This window comes from Melanostigma gelatinosum, assembly GCF_949748355.1.
Source record: "Melanostigma gelatinosum genome assembly, chromosome: 6".
Taxonomy (NCBI): domain Eukaryota; kingdom Metazoa; phylum Chordata; class Actinopteri; order Perciformes; family Zoarcidae; genus Melanostigma; species Melanostigma gelatinosum.
This window is the reverse complement of record NC_136639.1, coordinates 24,393,095-24,409,537: the sequence shown is the minus strand read 5'-3', so window position 1 is coordinate 24,409,537 and position 16,443 is coordinate 24,393,095. Positions and strand designations below refer to the sequence as shown.

At 42.3% G+C, this 16,443-nt stretch overlaps 1 protein-coding gene across 2 annotated transcripts in view; it reads right to left on the bottom strand.

Annotated features, from left to right (window-relative positions):
* The window catches only part of tncb (tenascin Cb), a 75,229-nt gene that overhangs the window by 23,834 nt on the left and 34,952 nt on the right, over positions 1-16,443 (bottom strand). For both annotated transcript variants that reach the window (XM_079270626.1, XM_079270627.1), the window contains exons 7-11: positions 13,223-13,492; positions 12,719-12,904; positions 10,498-10,587; positions 8,418-8,681; positions 1,837-2,112 (exon numbers count right to left, since the gene is read on the bottom strand). In XM_079270626.1, coding sequence (XP_079126752.1) covers positions 1,837-2,112; positions 8,418-8,681; positions 10,498-10,587; positions 12,719-12,904; positions 13,223-13,492 — 1,086 coding nt within the window. The remainder of the gene's footprint in view (positions 1-1,836; positions 2,113-8,417; positions 8,682-10,497; positions 10,588-12,718; positions 12,905-13,222; positions 13,493-16,443) is intronic.

Here is a 16,443-nt window from a genome sequence, read left to right as displayed (position 1 = left end):
CAAATGTGAGGGTCTCAGGGGTCCTTGAACTAGCCTGAATCCTCTTTTTTTTCATTGTGAGGGAAAACGCATGAGGCATTTGTTGTGAGGAGAAGCAGTGGAAATGAGAAGCAGAGCAGCCAAATCCCAGGGAGCTGTCACTCTTCATTAGCCGCCGGGCAGCTTCAGCTGGTCAGTGGAAGAGAGGGCTATCCATCAGCTAACATGTGCTAGCTTGCTACTGATTTCACCCTCCCACCACCCCCCTCCCCCCAAAGACCTGAGGGAACACAATCCCCGCTCACAAAAGTGAGCCTGTTATTGGAGGAGGTGCGTGCCGGCGCCAGCTAACCTGCTGAAAACGTTTCCTCGCTCCCCTTTCAGTGAAGGACTTTACTTCCCCCTCAATGTCTTCCCCCAGTGGAATGATGATGACCACCGTGCATAGCATAATCAAATTAGTCGGCGCTTGTGTTCACAAGTTGGAATGTTTTATGGATTAATTGATGCTAATGGCAATATGTTAAGATGGTTTCCCCAGCTATTAGCATGCAGACAATGGGCCGTGTTGAGCGCATGCCATATTTTGCGTGGCCCCAGAAGCCCCTGGCACCCTGAGCACCAGGGGCAGTGGCAGCATGAGAATGAAGAGCGGTCCAGGCTTGGGGGAACTGGGGATGCATACAGAAGAGAGGCCTCACATAAAGTGACAAAAGCGCCTCAGGGTTTTTTTTTTGTCCTCTGTCAGTCCTCCCATCTTTCTTCCAGCTGACTGATCCTCATCAGTGAAATGCTGAATGATAATGTCGGAATAGATTCTGAAGAAAAAAAAATGTCATTGTACATTGTAGTCTAGTCTAAATAGTTTTATAGGGTGACGGCGAGGGTGTTAATCCTCAGAAGGTATTTTGTTATGATTTATTTGTGAAGGTGCCTTTGAAAGGCACCATGAGCAGATTTCGGTTTCGCTGTTAATGACCCACTTATTAGGCACACACTGTAATTCTCAGCACGGTAATCCCGGGTGATGACTGTGTTTGGTGTAGTGGGTGGGGGAACCAGCGCACCTGTTGTGCCCCAGTTGAACAGCACACTGACCTTTTTTATGTGTTTCTGCCTGTTCACACAACAGACCAGGTGCCGTTCCAGGCTGGACTCGTACCAACAGGCAGACTGACAGCTCAAAGTTGGATCAAACGCGTATCTGCGGCTGGACTAATACGGATTGAATGGGTTTTGTGTGGTTGCTGTGGGGTGTTAAGAGTGTTAGCCCATTTCACAATCCCTGCATCAAAGGCAGGGATACGTGCATGATGGATGGCTGATGAGGGGGTGTTGTTTGGGAATTTGGATTGAGCACTCTGTTGAATGGATAGGATATTTTGTTTACGCCGTGAAGAATAACGTCCAGCTCAGTGGCTAGTAGATTGTCTTTGCACACGTTTTTGAAATGTATCTCCAACGCTAAAGGTAAACCGTTCGTGCTCAGAAGACGGGAGTTGAATTGCCCATGGGGATGGACAAAATAACCCTCCATCCCTACAGCATCACGTGATCAGTGACAAAGATTGGTCAAATTAAGGTCTTGAAAACAGTTCAACTTCTTTTGAAGCTAATGAAACTGGCTGATTTGAATTTTTTAAGACGGTCATTTTTGGAAAGACCTGGGAAAAGTCTGATAGTACAAACAAACAAGAACGCCTTTCAGAGCCAATTCAACACACCAGGGCTGAATCGTCACCATTTGACAACTGCAAGTAACTGTTACTCAGAAAGTCCACGCGTGTCCACTATGTGCAGCAGAAGAAGAAGGAAGCAAAGGAAGGAGAGAGGCCCCGGCATTGACAGTGTCAATACCTGTGATGGTGTCTGCAAAGACAGGGTCTAAGAGTGCCCCCCTGTACACCCCGTACAGATTGGCCCTGTACCAGGTGATGGAGGACAGGCCAGAGATGGCGAGGCTGTGAGCATCGGCGGGCACCGTGTGGTTTTGCCACTCGGCGCCCGTCTCTGCATCGGTAACCTCGATCAGAAAGGCCTCGAACGCCCCGTCCTCAGCAGACCAGGACAGGAGGAAGCTGTCCCACGATACGTCGCTGACGGTGAGGTTGGTCACCATAGGCTTCTCCTCCTCTGGGTGATGACAAACACATCAACACGGAGTTACAGGACAGACACACAGAATGAAGACAAAAGGTTAGAGCGACACAGGTCTTTCATAGCCAATCCTGGAATCTTTTGGACTGAATCTCGGCTAACAAGGAGTAGACAGCTGATTTTAGAATTGTTCCAGAATTGGCTCCATATATCGGTCTTACCTTACCACAGACAAGCACACAAATTTTTGGGTTCCATTTGAATCTTTCTTGTTGACAACAATGACCTTTGTGAAAGACATAAAACAAACAAGACTGAGCTTATGCTCAACATTCGATTAGCTGCAAAAATATGATGATCTCTCATTGTATTTCAATCAATTCATTTTGCTGTCAACAGAAAAAAAGAGAATAGGTCTTCACTTTGTCTGAGGTGGAAATAGTCCCTTATTTCCATCACAAAAGGCCTCATTATCAATGACCGCCTATAGCCATCTCCTCTATATTACCATATAAGTGGGAAGACTTAAAGATAGAAAGCAGCAGACATGCTGATGCAGCTTGTGCGCATTAATGGATGTGAATGAAACATTAACATTTGAAGGTTCAGCGTAGCCCGACCGGTATGGCAGGAGTACGCCGTCCACTTCAAAACCCATGGGAAGGCCATGCAGAGCCACGCGCAGCAGCCTGTAATTGGAGTCTATTGAGTGTGCGAGCATTCAGGGAGTAGATTAGAAAGAGATGGAGATAGATGTTGCAGGTAAACATCAAGGCTCCCATTATCCTCTTTTCACTGTGCGGCAGAGTGGAGTGCAAATGGGGTGGTAGACAATGGGAGTGGGATTGGGGGTGGAGGGCTTGGCTGGAATCAGCTGATCATCGCGTGTGAGAGCTCATATGGACATGGAAAATGCATTTGCTGTGTGATGTGTCTGATGGGTTTCTGGCCGTGTAGTGTGGGGAGGATTTGAGTCAGCGTTGTGTTCACTGCTGCAAACTTTTCTCCTGAAGTTGCAACAAAGTTGCAGTGAATGATACTTAGTACAGCAGCACTTCACTTTAGGTCCTCCTACTTAGCACTCTTCATATTTCACAAATGCTTTGTGACACACTACAATGTAGATATAAGTGGGTATAAGTGCATGTGTTTTTGTCAATGGCAGCAACTCCTCCTGTGCACACCCATAAGTGGAGGCTAATGTAAGCAGATAATGAATGACAATATGGGAAAACGTAATGATATAAAATGTGTCTGCATATGAAAATTTAAGTTCCTTCTATATTAACAAGTACTTACATTACAGTCATTTAGTAGACGCTTTTATCCAAAGTAACTTACAATTCAGAGTCTATCACATTTCTACACCGTAGGCTCAACTACAGGAGCAATTTTGGGGTTAAGTGTCTTGCTCAAGGACACATCAACATGTGAAAACACTCTGAGGCTCTGTGGGAGGGTTTTTTTTTTCCTAGCAGAGCCAGGGTTTGAACCGCCAACCCTCTGATTGAAAGACGGCCCTGCTATCCACTTAGCCACAGTCGCCCATATAACTGTGTTATAAACTATGTGTTTGATGTTTTTATACCGCTTATAAATACTAGGTAGCAGAGGTGGGACCAAGTCATTTTTTGGCAAGTCACAAGTCTCGAGCTTTAGCATTCAAGTCCCGGGTCCTACACTTTGAGTCCCAAATAAGTCAAGAGCTTTTCACCAGATGCAATTGTATCACTTCTTTTTTTTTAAATGTATGTTTAATAAAACCTGTATTTATTCGTTAAAACAAGTACGACTGAACTTAATCATGAGAAAAAGGTTTGGGGAAGTGTCAATTTGCTGGGAATGAATAGTGTTAATGTTAATTGATTCAGGAAAAATTAATCTATTCTTAGCTTTTTAAATAACATTTTATTGTTTGGGCTTGAGGAAAGGTATCAAGTTTTTTAAAGTCAAAAGGCTCAAGTCCAAGTGAAGTCACAAGCTATTGGTGTTTAACTCCAAGTTGTAATTGCAAGTTTTTTTGATTTCGTCAAGTCGAGTCTGAAGTCATCAAATGTGTGGCTTGAGTCTAACTTAAGTCCAAGTCATGTGACTCGAGTCCACATCTCTGCTAAATAGGGTTGTTATCTCAAAGACAAAAATTAAATTTGGCTACAATTCTCTTTAAGAGAGCTCTTACATTTTTAAGAAAGCACAATTTAGCGAAAGTAAAAGGAAACATTCTGGTTTCAGCTAGCTGATATAAAAAGCTTCCTTTTACCTTGCTTTCTAAATTATATTAGTAATTGAAAAAAATTAAAAAATGTCAATTACTTCGCTTACTTTTACATCCCACATTCTTTCTTTAAAGGGTCAGTTAACCCAAATTACAAAAAAACATATTTTTCCTCTCACGTAGTAGCTCTGTCTGAGTTTCTGGTTTTCTGTTTTTACATAAAGAAACTATATCTAGGTATATTGATATGTACTTAGCCCAGGTTTAGCAATGTTCACCTGAGATTTTTGCCACAGTACAATGGAAGTTTTTTTGTATTTGGAGGGAACCAACCCTTAAAGCCCATCTACAGTTCTGGTTGTCCCATGCAGTTGAAGATATGTGTCATGACTACCGTAAATCAAATGGTCTGCTTAGATATCGCCTTCTCATGCTGATATCTGCCATTTGATCCATGCTCATTCATGTCACCGTCAAGAAGCAAATCAATCCGTCCGTGCATGCAGGACAATGATCTCACTTTTTTCATGCTTTATGTTCTCCGTTTCTCTCCACAGAGAATCGGTTGCTCATGCGCTATCTTCTTTTGAAGTATAACACCCCAACATAATGTCCAAAATGATCGCACTAGAAGGGCCAATTGAAAGGCAATGGTGTTTTGCGCTAGTGGTCAAACATACAACACATACCTTTTACAGTTTGTGGACAATGAAGACACATGCAGTTTGGTAACAGAAGTTTAAAGCTTGCTAACTCGTCTGGACGGCTGGGTCAAAACGTCACTTCCATTGCCAACATGCAGGAGACGATTTTTGATGACATTGGCTTTAAAAGGGGTCTATAAGACTCAGTGCACAGCTGATACCAGTTTAAGACTCCTCTATTGTTGTTTTTTCAGTGTAATGACCAACAGCAGGCAAACATGTTGTTGAATTTCTTAATTTGTACAAAGATGGGGACTGAATGTTGGGACTATCAATCGTTATCATTTCCACATGTCTGTTGTCATTGTTCCCCGAGGAGAACTCTTCCAGTCAGCTGATTAACGTAAATTATGATAATCCTGGTTTTTGTCTCCAGCTTTCCGTGTTTGAATCGTATGAGTTTGTCTCTGCATCTTTCATTCGATATCTCAATTTTCAGAAGCACATTTCAGCTTGGTATTGATTCCGGAAAGCTCTTCCAAAACATCCGAAAAAAGAACAACTCTCGTGACCCATCCTGTGATTGTCAGACACATGTAGAACCACATGCCGCTCCACCGCCAAACCCCCCCCCCCCCTTCAATCCCTCCTGTAAAACGAGTGTGATCCGTGTTTGCGTTACGTGTCTGGAGACGATAAAGGCTGCGGATCGGTCCAGGCTGCGGATTAGAGGGCTGCTGATTTCAGAGACAATGTTTTAACAGGAGTCCCAGCATGTGGCCTTTTATCTGACAGACTCACAGTTCATCGTGGTCAAATAGCACAATACTAGAGGGGAGCGGGGCTCATGCCAACAATTATCACATGAATGAACATTGTGCTGGCTGCACACATGTCCATACAGCCCCTCCCCCTCCCCCATATACACACACACACACACACACACACTCAGTTTCACTCTATCTCAGTCTTTTTAGTCACTCAGTCTCTCAATCATATGTGCCACACATGAGCACACAGACAAGTGGACATAAAGAGTGGACACGTGCATGTGCGCACTCCCCCCCCCCACACACACACACACACCGTCTGTATTCCGCTAGTCTTGGCAGCGTGCGATCCAAAAATCAAATGCAACAAAAGGCAGTTTTTTCCCTCATGCTGTATCGATTTTCACCCGTAGCTATGCAATTTAATGGGCACTCGTTGCACAACTGGAAGATTTACTTGTGAAATGTTTGGCTTGGAGGCAGCCCGACCGCGGCATGAGAAATATGCCACAATCACCTCATTTGTCTCTTCTTGTTTTGGTTTAAAAAACAGGGAAAAAAAGAAAAATAATCCCACATGCGGTAAATGAGCCGGCGGGAGGGGAGAGGGGGGGGGGGGGGGGGGTAGAGACAGAGTGATTTACATTGAGAAGCTAACAATGAATTATATTCATTGCTTCGGTTTGGCTGCAGTACTGAAGGACAAATAAAATGAACCTATGGTTATTCTCTAACCCTGCGCCACCATCTAGAAGCCTTATGGAGACAGTGGGCTACATTCAGAGGAGCCTCTGTCTCAGACACATTTCAGCCTAATATTAAAGGCAAAACTTCACCACCTCTCTGCTTTGTTTTTGGCGCTCAGTTTACCCAACCCAAATTGCTCCTGAAGGCTGTACCATTGGTGTATGAATGGGTGAGAATGATTAGTTAGTTCTGATGGGCAGGTGGGTACCTTGCATGGTAGCCCTCGCAGTCAGTGTTTGAATGGGTGAATAACGTAGTGTCAAAGAGCTTTGAGTGGTTGGAAGACTTGAAAAGCGCAATACAAGTACAAGTCCATTTACCATTTCATGAATACGTTTCATATCACCTTTGTTTCAGGCTTGCAGAAACGTACACTGCCATGTGGTTAACGTTGTGAAACCATTGGTTAGGTTTTGGCAACAAAACTACTGAAGGTTAAGGTGAGAAATAACATCATGGTTTGTGTCTCTTACGTAGTTGACATAGTTGACGTAACAAGCGTAAAGTCAACGTTTAGTTTTCACACAGGAAACAAACAGCAGTCTGCTGGGTGAATGTCCCGTTTGTTTGACCCACCCAACACCGCTCCCACCTGTCCGTAGTCGACTCTTTCGCTATCTTCAATAACATCGCTCGATATAACACGTCACTTGCTCTAAGCGTCACACGTTGCTCGGACCAAAGGCAAAAACGTCGACATTCAACGTTTCATTTTTTCCTGCAAACTGGGCTGTTTCTTGAGCTGAGGGGGAACTGCAGAGTCAGAGATCATTCTTAGTAGACATTGGTCCAGCCAGAGAGGTAACTCAGATAACACTTTTAATTGTCCTCATAGAAAAACCAGCCGAGGCAAGGTCATTGGGTTATAATAACCAGGACAGTGTTCCTGGAAAACCAAAACGATCTGCGTGGCTACCGCGTAAAGTAAGTGAGAAAATAAGGTTTTTGTATTTTAATTTAAAACTAGGAATTTGTTGAGATTGCGCACAAAATAGCCAAAGCCAGAATTCTTTTCTGGGTATATTACTGAGGTAAGTATCTTAAATGTCAGTGTTTTCATGTTGGAATAAATGCTAACGATAAAACTCCAGACATTTGTGCCAAAAACTCTTTCAGACACACTACTGCTTACTAGGGGTGGGGGAAAAAATCGATACAGCATCGTATCGCGATATTTTGCGTGGCGATATTGTATCGATACACGGACGCCAAGTATCGATCTTTTATTGTATAAAGTATTAAAAATAAAAAATAAATAAAAACATTACTGGAAAAATCAAATCAATTGCTTTTTCAGTCCACTAGATGGTGCTGAGTTGTTTTCTAGTGAGGTCAGGAAAGTTCCCGGGTCAGTGTGATTGGTTGGAAGTTGGTCAAAACAAAGATAGAGACATCTGGCCTCCCAACGGGGTTAAATCTGCCAACAGTAGCCGGCTCATGGGGAGAGTGCAGCGCATAACTGTCTCTCTGCCCTCGACGTCCACGCATCGCAAGTTATACTGAGTTATATAACTCTTATATCCTACTTATACAAGTTATAGTTCATATACTGAGTCCACACGTTTGCATTTGGTTGAGTTGGACTATGTAGTAATACAAACAGTTCAGTTTGTCAGGTTCACGCAACATTTATGACATTGTTGGTCAGTCTGTCTGCTTGACAATCCTATTTTGCTGCAATAAAAATGATTGAAGTGAGATGAACAGACTGAAAACTTTATCTTATTAGATAAAACATGTTGACACAGTTTTCCTTTGGGGACATCATTTGAAGTTGAAAAAAGTAATAAATCACAATATAGGCCTATGTTAACGCAATACTCAGAATATCGCAGTATCGTGATAATATCGCAGTATCGTGACCTAAGTATCGTGATAATATCGTATCGCGGGATCTCTGGTGATTCCCACCCCTACTGCTTACTAGCGCTCAGTCAGGGACATTTTTCTTTTGAGGATGCTGACCTGTGGGTGCTGAGATGGTGGTGGGTGCACTGGTCCTGCGGCCCCTTTCGGCGATGATGCTAATGGTGTACAGCATGCCGGGTGTAAGGCCCCTCAGGATGTGGGACTCAGAGCTACCTGGGACCACGTCCTCAGCCCTGTGGCCGTCGGCGGACACATAAACCAGTCTGAAGGAGTCCAGTTTTGCCACGGGGCGTTTCCACGCCAGCATCATGGTGGTCTCCATCACCTCTGCTACGGTCAGGTCCTTGGGAGCGTCCAGGGCTAATTATGTAAAGTAGAGGAGAGGTTGTGATTGGAGTTTTAAGATTTGATACGACACATCTTAAAACTTGTCCAAACTTGAAGCCATTATCTGAGATGTTGTATTTGAATTTCTCTTTTGCTACTCTTAAGTGTCAATCAATACATTAACACAATATTAATCCAACCAACATCCATCTTGGGAAACGGTTGTGTCTCCTCTGCCACAGTAGCTTGTTTTATGTCCATGTTTTAAATCAAATGAAGACCAGAAGAACTGGGCAGTTCTGCAGCTGGAGCAGCAAAAGCCACCGTCGCTGTATCGTGAAAGACAGCATGACCGTACTTTTCACAGTGAATAACTAAAGACAAGGCAACAAAGTACTGGAAAAACATGTTTGATTGACAGAATATTCTGATGAAATGAAAAACTGTGGAAAGAAAAGCACCAAAGAAATGACTTTATAAAATGATGACACACCAAAAAATCCATCTTGGTAGAAATGTGGTTGAAATTACAAAATCAGCTGCAGAATTTGGAGACTCACCAGCAGCACTGAAACAAAGTGGAAATTAGATATTTTCTATATGAGATGAGTACAAGAAAAAAACGTAATTTTATGCTCTGGTCAATTTTTTATATTTTTGGGCTACTTTGTTTTCATATCATTTTTTCTTTCAGACTAGTGGAAAGTAAAACATCCGAAATATACTTTTATGTGTATATTTACTACTTTGTATATTTGTGTCTGTAGATTTCACCTAAATTCACCAAAAGTTACCATTAAATAATGCCTCATTTGCATATTTAACCATTATGTTTCAGAAAACTTGTAATTCAAAGAAAGTATTGTCGTCATATAAGTAATCAACTGGAAAAGTTTCATCATATCTATTAGTAAGTTGTTTCACCTGATTCACCTGTAGTATCTTCAAAATGTAGATTGCATTTATCTCTTTAAAGGCCGTTTTCTCTCAATGAGTCTTTTCTCAGACTCTGATCCAGAAATCTCCACTTCAGTATAGCTCTTACATACACCAAACTTTACAGTTTCATTCCTCTCCATATTCTGAAGGTTTTTACAGAGGGGTTTGTTTATATTCCATTGATAGCCTGATTTATACAAGATTGTATTACTAAAACATGTAGAACATTTATTTCTTTTTGTATGGCTATGACAGTATTTTCTGATTTATGGAGTGACATAAAAATAGATCAAACATTCCTTCATTGAAAAACTTTGACTCCAGTACACAGCAATTGTTTACCTGGCTTTATCCAATGTTCAGATTTCTGTTTTAGAAATGTGTACAAATTAGCACAAATAATAAGAAAATTCATCATTTACATATTTAAACATAACATTTCCGAAAAACCTATTATACAAAAATAGGTTATAATAGAATAATCAACTGTTTGATGGTGATATCTTCCAGTTACAATTTGTACCCGATCCACCTGCAGTGTCTTCTCAGACAGCAGACTCAGAGATCAGATATAATCCAGACTAGTAAAGTGGTTGGGAGGCAGATTTTGTTCAACGAATGGAAGACTCAGGGCAACCATCTTTTCATGAATGGGTTATTCATCTGTGCATGGTGGCCTTATTTGAAAAATATTCAGATTGAGACATTATTTGTTTGTTTTTTGTGTTTGTTTGTTTTCGTTGTTTGATGCGTTACTGCGACTGCATTTTCAGGCGTAGCGCGAAGCAGCTCGACTGCAGTCAATAGAGAGACGCCATTAGACGCAAATTCACCCAGGGCGACAGTAGTGTGAATCCCGGGTCTGTGTGGCTGAAGTAAAAGGCACATGTAGAATGCGATTATATCTCACCGGTCACTGCGTTGGTGGTCGTCGGCAGACTCTCCCGCTCGTCCGTCACCACGGTCACACCCATCCCGTACTCGGTGCCAGGTCTCAGGCCTACAGAAATAAAAATCAACGTCATGTTCAAATCCAACGAGTTTTCACCAAACGAACGACGGGGAGACTCTGCAGTCAAGTGGGCAGTTGTTTTGGCAAATGGCTCCAGTGCCTAAGGCAAACAAAAAAAAACACTCATGTTGCTTGGCTGCACAATGGATTGCAGACTGATTGCATTTTACGGTAAGCCTGCGCTCGCTGCGGAACATCAGCATTGTATTTGCATTGATGGATCTATAGGGCCCTTGTGGCAGAGCAGGAACACTACTTGCTATGATACAGCGGGCTCCGGAGGCCCTTTGGTCTCCACAATTAAGCCCTCTCTCGGCCTGATCACCTCTAATTCCTTTATTAACTCCCACAGAGGTCATCACACGAATAGTCTTGCAGCATGAAATTGCACCTAATGCCCGGGAAACTCATTATCAATAAAATCACGAGCGTGAAGGCAATTACGATAATAACTGTGTGAAAGAAGTGCTGATGCATGTGTGTGTGTGTGGAGCCGAGTGGGACGTCGGCTGAATGGACACAGTGCTTTTATTTCCACGGGACGGGCCTCCCAAGGACAAAGAATTGGGCCAGACAAAGACACTATTAGCCCGTTTTTGGAAGCTTTTTTTGTTTTGTTTTGTTTCTCATGGCATCTAATACTGCCATGCCACAGCACACAGCGTAGAAACAAACAGGGGGAAGAAAACAACACACACATCCGCCTCAAAGCATGGCTTTATAATGTCGGCGGTGCAGATAGATGAAAACGTTTGAGCGTAGATCTCACAGGGAAACAATCTGCAGTGTTATTCCATTTAAAGTTTGAATGCCAGACCCCCCCTGGGTGGTTTTCGAATAAAGTGAGCCTTTTGTAGACGGGCAAACATTTCACGACAGGAAACAAAGGCAGCCCATTCTGGAAATGAGCAGGCAGAATATAACACTGACCATTTAACGGGGAGCACCACAAACACCTGGCCGAAACAATTAGCAGAATAAACACTTAACACTGTATCTTTTTTTTTTCCCAGACGCTTTTCAGCTGTGTCATTGGGATACAAAGTGGTAATGGGATAACAGACAAAAAATGTATCAAACAAGGTTGAAGGGATTTACTGCAAAATCCATTCAACCTTGAAACATACCAGTACCAAACATGTCTGAACACAGGCACTGGTCTAATAATGAAATGTATTGAGGTACTCACAAATCTCTTCTGAATGGAGATTAAAGTCTTTTGTCTCCATCATAGATATCAGCGTTGCTGCAACCTGGCAACCCACAAGTTTTTCTGATTAATGGTTCAACCTCTGAGTTGCTGGCCTGCCCATCAGGAGCCACTTTCGGTTCAATGTTTTGCCCAATGACACGTAGGGCTCTATCTTACACCTGGCACAAAACAGCACGCAACAGCGCGACTGTCATTGCTACTTTCAGGCAGACGCAGTTGTTATTTTCACGTTCAGTGCCCACGATGTTTAAGTAGCAAATGTTCTTGCACTCAAACTGGTCAAAAGGTTCCTTCTCAGTTAAATAGGTTATCAGTGCATTTGCTCACATGCATTTAAATGGAGTCGTTGATGGGACAGAGGTTTAGGAGACAGCAGACTGCACCTGGCTTTTAAATGGAATGGGAAATGACTCTCTGACTCTCTGTAAAACACACCTATGATTGATCAAGAGACTAAATAAAACCCCTTTGCCCCTTTGCGCTCAGATTATAGGCTGTTTAAGTAGCAAAAGTGGCTCTAAATGCACTTGCACTGTAGATAATTTAATTAGGGGCCCACATTGAAGATTATTCTGTGATTAATGGACGACTTCGCAGCCACTGCCACCCTGTAGTGTGCCAAATTAAGCAGACTCTGAGTGTATCTGGATATAGATGTATAATGCCATGATATCTAATGTATATCCATGATAACTAACAAGACTTGGGAAAACTGGAAAGTGGACAAAGGTTACACTTGTAAAGTATTGCACAAAACAAGTGTGTGTCCGTAACGTAAAAGTAGTAATATTAACGTGAATGGTTGTTCTCGTGTGTGTGTGTGTGTGTGTGTGTGTGTGTGTGTGTGTGTGTGTGTGTGTGTGTGTGTGTGTGTGTGTGTGTGTGAGTGGCTCTGGGATCCGGTACCGGTGATCTTGGCCTGGGTGGTCTCCTTGGGTCCCGGGGGGAAGAGCAGCTCTCCGTGCTCACCACCAGACAGAGGTCCGTACTTGATGCGGTAGTTTTCCACTGGCGCTTGGCTGTTCTTCCACTCGAGAGTGATACTCTCGTCCGTCAGCTCCACTGTCTGCAGGTCTCTGGGGGCGTCCAGGTCTACAACATAGACACGGACCAAACCTTAAGACGAACAACGGGGGGATTTTCCTTGTTTTGTTTTACTTGGGTACTTGGGAGGACATTTGGTCCGTCAAGGAACACAAACCAGCAGGATATTCACCCTCATTAACTTAGAGCCATACGTAAAGTGTGTGTGGTCCAGCCCCCCTCCCCATCGCCTGAAACACAGCTCATTAAAATGATGACAAACAGTTATTGGCTGTGCCTGGTTCATGTAGACAGTTGTGATGCAACAGATTCGGGTAGATCAATTTTTTGGCCTGTTAACACATCAAATCGTCATTTCAGTCTCACCTGTGAGGAAAGACTCGTAGACAGGAATGCTGGTCCGCTCTCCCCTCCGAGCCGACAGGGACACCTCGTACTGGGTGTCGGGGGTGAGGCCTCCCAGGTGGTACTGGGTGTCGGTGGAGGAGAGCTCCACCACGGTGCGATCAGTGGGGTTGGAGCTGGGCCCGTAGGAGACGCTGACCCCGTCCACCTCAGCCACGGGCTGGGACCAGGTCACCAGTGCCGTGGTGCCCATCACGTCGCGTACGTCCACCTGGCTGGGGGCATCGATCACTGGAGAGGTAAGGGGTAACACAGTGATGGCTGTTAATCCCAATGTCCTTCTGCACATACACTTATGATCAGGTGTTTGCTGAACGATTGTTGAAATTGAAACTTGAGACATTTTTGCACGAAAAGAGCATTGTGGATTTCGTCTCCTTTCACTTACATGAACATTGGATAAAGCCAGGTTCAAAATTATTTTTTCATTTTGTTGACATATTAGAGTCAAAGGTTTTTACAGAGGGGATTTTAGATATCACGCCATAAATCTGAAAATACTTTCAACAGCCATAAAAAAACAATTTTCTCAATGTTTTTAGGAATAAAATGTTCTATATCACGTTGTGAATGATATATGAGCAAACCCCTCTGTAAAAACCTTCAGATAGGAATGAAAGTGAAATGTTTGGTGTATTTAACAGCTACTGAAGTGAGGATTTCTGGCTCAGAGTCTGAGAAAAAACTGATTTTAAAGATAAGTATCGTAGAATTACATACATTTTGAAGACACTACAGATGAATAGGGTAAAATGACTAGTAGTCGACCAGCACCATGAAACATGCTAACCTGTGGTGACTTGCGGAGAGATCTACGAACTCAATGAGACAAAGTAGTAAAATAAACACCTAAATGTTTATTTAGGATGATGTCTTTCTACTAGTCTAAAAGAAAACATGATATTGAAGCAAAATAATCCCGAATCTAAAAATTGACCAGTGCCTGAGTGGTGGAACAGGAGAAATAAAGAGAAGTTGCACCATGTAAAGCCAACCCAATAACAGTAGATAGGTGCACAACAAAGCTATAAGTTACTCACAATTAACCTGCTAACCCCTGCACCCTACACTCTCCAGTTATTCATTTTTGTTTGTTTGTTTGTTCTGTTTGTCTCTGCTTTGTAAAGCGTCTTTGGGTATTTTGAAAAGCGCTATAGAAAACTGATATATTATTTTATTTATTATTAATTAGCAGAATCCCTTAATTCTTTCATTGTGTTCAGTCTCAGATAGTATGTCTTCTAAATGTATACCAAGGTTGTGTGTTCCTAACTGGCAGAAAACGAATCAATGTCATATGTAACATATGTCATTGTTCTTCATTTCCACTGGGTTATAATTGTGCCTGGATGAATATGTATATGAACATGTCTATATATATATACACTTTTCTCTTGGATATATATTTATATTTATATTGTATAAAGCCAGTGGTGTATAAAGTACCCAAAAGCCATACTTGAGTAAAAGTAAAGATACCTTACTGGAAAATGACTCAAGTAAAAGTAAAAGTCACCTATTAGAATACTACTTGAGTAAAAGTCTTAAAGTATCTGATATTTAATAATAATAACAATAATAATGTATTTTATTTGTAACGCACTTTTCATTTTTTTTTTTAAATCTCAGAGTGCCACAGAGCCAGTACATAGTAAAACATAGTAAAAAGCATAGTTAAAACATAAAAAAAAACTATAATAAAATAAAAACCAGTGAATGAACAGAAACACAAAAGAAATAACTGACAGTGACTTAGGTCAGAAAGGCTTTCCTGAATAAAAAGGTTTTTAGGCCAGTCTTAAAAGAGACCAGTGTCTGTGTTGCCCTTAGATGGTCAGGGAGACTGTTCCATAGGCGTGGAGCTGCCGAGCCAAAGGCCCGGTCGCCCATGGTGCGGAGCTTGGTGCTGGGGACCCGGAGAAGCGAGCTGTTTGATGATCTGAGGGTGCGGGTGGAGATTTGGGGAGTGATGAGATCTATTTGAGATCTATATGAGATTTATTGTACTTCAGTATCAAAAGTAATTTTCTGATATCAAATGTACTTAAGTGTTGAACGTAAAAGTACAAGTAAATGCTGTTAATAAAAAAGCAAAGGGTCAGAATTTTGAGAATTATGAAGTTTATTCTTTTAAGTGCTGTGGTCACCATGACCAAGGACAAGGAGTTGTGTTGAAAATAATTGGGTTGGCTGTGATCCATCCAGGAGCAACAATGTTCAACATAATATATTGTACATAAGTATACTTTTGCATCTACTATGAACTTATCATCATAATTCTCCGAAAAGCAAGATGACACTATGAAGGAGTTGTAACAGTGCGTTTATAAGTATGCTCATTCCAACGAGAGGATGTAGAGGGCAAATGCATAATATTATGTTCAGCAAAAAATATCCACTTCCTCAGCTCACTAACTCACTAACGATCCACGGGTGTTGGACTTCGTCACCACCGTAGTTTGTTGCGGGAGTAGCAGGTGCTTCCATTTCTGCTTCCATCATGAAATCAGTCATCGTAGAGTGGAATTCTACATGTAGCTCGCTCGCTAGCTATACCGGAGACAAATTCCATGTATGCGTAAGCATACATGGCTAGGGTTGGGTACCGAAAACCGGTGCCGGTATGGTACCGGTTCCTATACGACCGGTATCTACCGGACCGAAATGCAACGCAGATTTCGGTGATTCCTTTCGGTGCCTGAGCCAATTGAAATACTTTTTTTACACTACTCTGATGACTCAGTCCTAGGTTAGCTCGTCCGCCGCTCCTCACTCATAATATTATTACAACCGGACGAGCCATGCGCGCTTAGAAACAAACCCCTCCCATTCTGACAAAGCTTCGGCCATGATTTATTGAAAAAAAAACAGAAAACGAGAACGAGATCTGTCATACGGCTGGCAGGCTACTGTCTTCCTCCATCGACATCCGGGTACTTCGCGCTGCCGCTCATAAGCACAACAACACAGGCACGCAAAACTTTCTTCTTTTTCTTCTTCTTTGAGGTGTAGTGGCGGTTGGCAAACGACGAATTGGCTGTTAAACTGTTAACAGTTAATATATTGTTCATAGTTTGAAGCCAAGTGTTTTTTATATTTATTCATATTTATAGTGTACTTTAAACAGTTAATATATTGTTCAATTTGAAGAAAAAGGTATCGGTTCAGGCACCGTTTAGGCA